At 52.8% G+C, this 3,590-nt stretch overlaps 1 protein-coding gene across 1 annotated transcript; it reads right to left on the bottom strand.

Annotated features, from left to right (window-relative positions):
• Window positions 1-474: 474 nt before the first annotated feature.
• Window positions 475-3,100, bottom strand: HOXC12 (homeobox C12). Its single transcript, XM_075075837.1, has 2 exons — window positions 2,027-3,100; window positions 475-1,203 (listed from the first exon to the last, which is right to left on the bottom strand). The coding sequence occupies exons 1-2, from the start codon at window positions 2,589-2,591 to the stop codon at window positions 965-967; spliced, it is 804 nt and encodes a 267-aa protein (XP_074931938.1). The 5' UTR covers window positions 2,592-3,100; the 3' UTR covers window positions 475-964.
• Between the last annotated feature and the right edge of the window lie 490 nt (window positions 3,101-3,590).

Raw genomic sequence — 3,590 nt, forward strand, 5'->3', positions numbered from 1 at the left:
TGGCGTTGAGGACAACACCACCGCCTGCACCAAAGCTTCCTATCTATAGGGACATAGTGTGATACACATACCTCATATATTATATAGATATATACCATATACACCGGATATATACATAGTCTTTGTCTCTCGCCTCTTCCTAGAGATCCTGATTAAGCCTAGAGATCCTGATTAAGCCTAGAGATCCTGATCAAACCTAGAGATCCTGATCAAACTTAGAAATCCTGATAGCCACAAAACCTCAATGTAGACTGAGAAAAACACATATTGGGTCACACCGTCCACTGAAAAAAAGCACCTACCATAAGGATGCGGGGCCGGTGCTTTAAGCCAACACCCCCCATCCCCTTCCCTGGTGGGTTTTTTCTCCCCTATTCCTTTATTTTTGCTATTTTTTTCCCCTCCCGCCTTCCCACTAAACACCAACCCAGCCCTAAACCCTGCATGGCAGCCCAGGAGAGGGTCTAGGATCCACCCTCATCACCCTCTACCCCGGTCTCGCCGCCAACCGAAGCCGGGGAGGTGGGGGGTGGGGTGGGGGTGGCGGCCCCCGACGGCCCCGACGGTGCCCGGCGCTGCACGGAATCCCTACCTGTGCTGCTGGCAAAGGACAAGCGGCTAAAGTCGCGCTCAAAACCTCCCCTTCAGCCCGCCGAGCATCTCTGGAAGCCGTCTGTCCTCCCGCCGTCCCGGCGGAGAAGATGCATTATTAGTTTTTTTTTTTCTCGCTGTCGGGTTTCGTATTTTAAGGGAAACCGGTTATTTATTAATATTATTTCTTTATTCATTGATTTCTGGGTAGGGAGGGGTGGGGGGATTAAGAGTGATCAGGTAAAGTCCCGGGAGCTCGGGTGAACGCTAGAGAGTCTATATGGGTTTGGTTGGTTTGTTTTTATGTTTTTTTTTTTTCTTTTTCTGTTGTTTGTTTGTTTTTTAATACCCGACACGGACGCTTTTTAAAACTTTAAAAGAAAGAAAGGGCTTGCTCTCTCAGGAGGAGTCTTTTCTTTTTCATACGCCGGTTCTGGAACCAGATCTTCACCTGCTGGTCGCTCAGGTTTAATCGGTCTGAGAGCTCCCTCCTTCTTTGGCGAGTAATGAATTCATTGACCATAAACTCCCCTTCCAGCTCTGCCAGCTGCAGCTTGGAATAGGGTTTTCGTTTTTTCCGGGACCGTGTGTGCATCGGGTACCAAGGAGCACCTGGCAAAGGGGGAGCGAGAGTTGAGCACTTGGCAAGGAATAAAACCCCCCAAAAAACCCAAAACCCTTCCTCTTTAAAAAAAAGGGGCAACCCCAGCACCCCTTTCTGCACCCCTCCGGCGGCCCCGCTGTCCCCGGGGTCCCCCGCTGCTGTGGTTGCCGCCGTGGGTGCTTAGGGATGCTCCCAGCTGCCTCCCGGGGCCACGGGTGATGCGTGGGGCGGGCAGAGGAAGAGGAAGGTAGGGAGCGTTATAACCGGGGCACGGAGCAAAGGAGCGGACGACAAGCCGGGGACACCCCCACCCCCCACCCGCGAAGGGCTCCACCGCCTCTCCGGCCCCGCTAAAGGGGGGAACCTCCACCCCAGCGCCGGCTTTGAAGGCTGTGGGGTTGTTGGGGGGGTTTAAGCATCCCCCCCACTCCTTCTCCCCTCTTCCCTCCGGCAGACACACCTCTACGATGTCCCCAAAAAGCGCCTGGACGCTCGGCGCCGGGCAGGGATGCGCAGCCACTACCCTTCCCTGCGCCCCTCTCCTGTCTCTCTCTCTCTCTCTTTTTTTTTTTTAATGGGATATTTACATGTTTATAGCCTTTTCTTTTAAAAGAAGCACCACCTAATAAAACATTAGGGATTTCGGTGCTACCCCTAGCGGTCTCAGCACACATAGACACGCCGCTTCCCATCGCTGAACCCATGAATTACACCACGGAGGAGCCCCAAGCCGGCAAGTTTCCAAGCAAAACCCCCCCACCACACACTCCCGACACCACCAGACCCAGCCCCGAGACCCCCCTCCCGCCCCCCCTTTTTCCCAGGTCTTACCACCGGTGCCTAAAGTGCTGCCTTGGTTCAGGGGGGACACCAAACCCCCCGCTTCTCCGGTCGTGCCTTTATTCCCTTCATTGAGCAAGGAGGAGCTGGAGTCTGACTCCAAGGACTGGCAGGACGGAGGGTCGTGGGGCACCGCCTCGCTGCTCGGATAGTCATATTTGCTGAAATTGCCCCCCATGCCATTGGGGAGGCTGGATTCGAGGGGCAGCAAGGCACTGTCCCTGCCCCTCTCCTCCCTCTTGAGCCCGGTGGTTTCGGAGCAGGTTTCCCGGTAATAACACTTGCTTTCCTCCACCCGGGCGAGGTCGCAGGCTCTGCCGAAGGAAGGGTTAATGGAGACAGGGCTGCTCAGGTAGGGTTGAGGGTACCCATTGCAGGGTTCCGAGGATGCCCAGGGCAGGGAGCAGACGTTATCCCGTCGGGGGTAGGAGAGGGAAGGCAAACCGGGCAGCTGCCCTCCGGAGGCACGGAAATTAGGGAAGTAGAAGGTGTCTCCCGTGTGGATGTTCACCAGAGGTCCCACAAAGCCGGGATTAAGGAGGTTGTGCTCGCCCATTTCCGCGGGCCTGACCGAAAGCTTCTACTTTATTGCTATCTGACATTAAACATAGTTAAACCGACGGCTCGGCCCCATTGGTCCGGGGGGGTCACGTGAGCCCCAAATTGCGCTGGGAGGGGGGGGGCCCTCCCCTCCCCTGGCAGCCGAGACAAAACACAACAGCAAGTTCCGCCTTTTTACGCCTTTTCTCCCCCCCCCGCCTTCTTCACCCCCCCAATCATAAAAAATCATAAAAAATCCCATAAAGCGTTTTATTAAAAAAAAAAAAAAAAGCTACGGCTCCCAGCGCTGGCTTGAGAATGGCGAAGCGCCCTAAAATGTCATATTTAGCATAAAATAATCGATTGGCGAGGGTTTTGCCCCAAAACCGCCGCGCGCCCCTCCTCCGGCAACAACTGGGGGCCCTCCACCATCTGCAAAAGCGAGGCTGGTTCTCATTAATTAGCTCCTTTATTAACTAAAACAGTTCGAATTTACAATATCTCCCCAATAAATTACTATTAGATATTGTGTCATATAAAGTTTACGGGCTTTTTAAGGAGACGACTGATGGTGCCCGCAACAGGCTCATATTTACGCGCGGTGGGATGGGAGAGTTGGAGGCTATTTGCGACCTTTTCTGCTCTTTTTTTATTATTATTATTACTACAATTTTCTTTCCCCTCCTCTCGGACTAGGTGGCTTTGTCGTGGGCTGGGGAAATGCAGCCTCTTCCCAGGCTCTTGCCCCTCTCTCAAGAAGGGATGGAAGATTATTTTTTTTAAAGAATCTTCAATTGCTTTTATTAATGATCTGTGTCGAATAAAGCAGCCAGAAGAGCAAGGCTATATATAGCCTTTACCCGGTATATATTCCATATGCACCAAGGCGCGCACACGTATAGAATAAGTGTCCAAATCTGGGTTGTTTGGTTTTTTTGCTTCGTTTCTGGGAAAGAATCAAAATGATAGTCCTCCCCCCTTCATTTCTGTGGTCCCCACCCCTGGAAACGGAGGT

Source organism: Phalacrocorax aristotelis, chromosome 26 (assembly GCF_949628215.1).
Source record: "Phalacrocorax aristotelis chromosome 26, bGulAri2.1, whole genome shotgun sequence".
Taxonomy (NCBI): domain Eukaryota; kingdom Metazoa; phylum Chordata; class Aves; order Suliformes; family Phalacrocoracidae; genus Phalacrocorax; species Phalacrocorax aristotelis.

What these genes read in the sequence shown, in the direction of transcription:
- HOXC12 (XM_075075837.1), bottom strand. Translation starts at nt 2,591, where the DNA reads ATGGGCGAGCACAACCTCCTTAATCCCGGCTTTGTGGGACCTCTGGTG. An exon ending in CAGCACTTTAGGCACCGGTG is followed by an intron (nt 1,204 to 2,026) that starts GTAAGACCTGGG and finishes CCCCTTTGCCAG; the next exon opens with GTGCTCCTTGGTACCCGATG.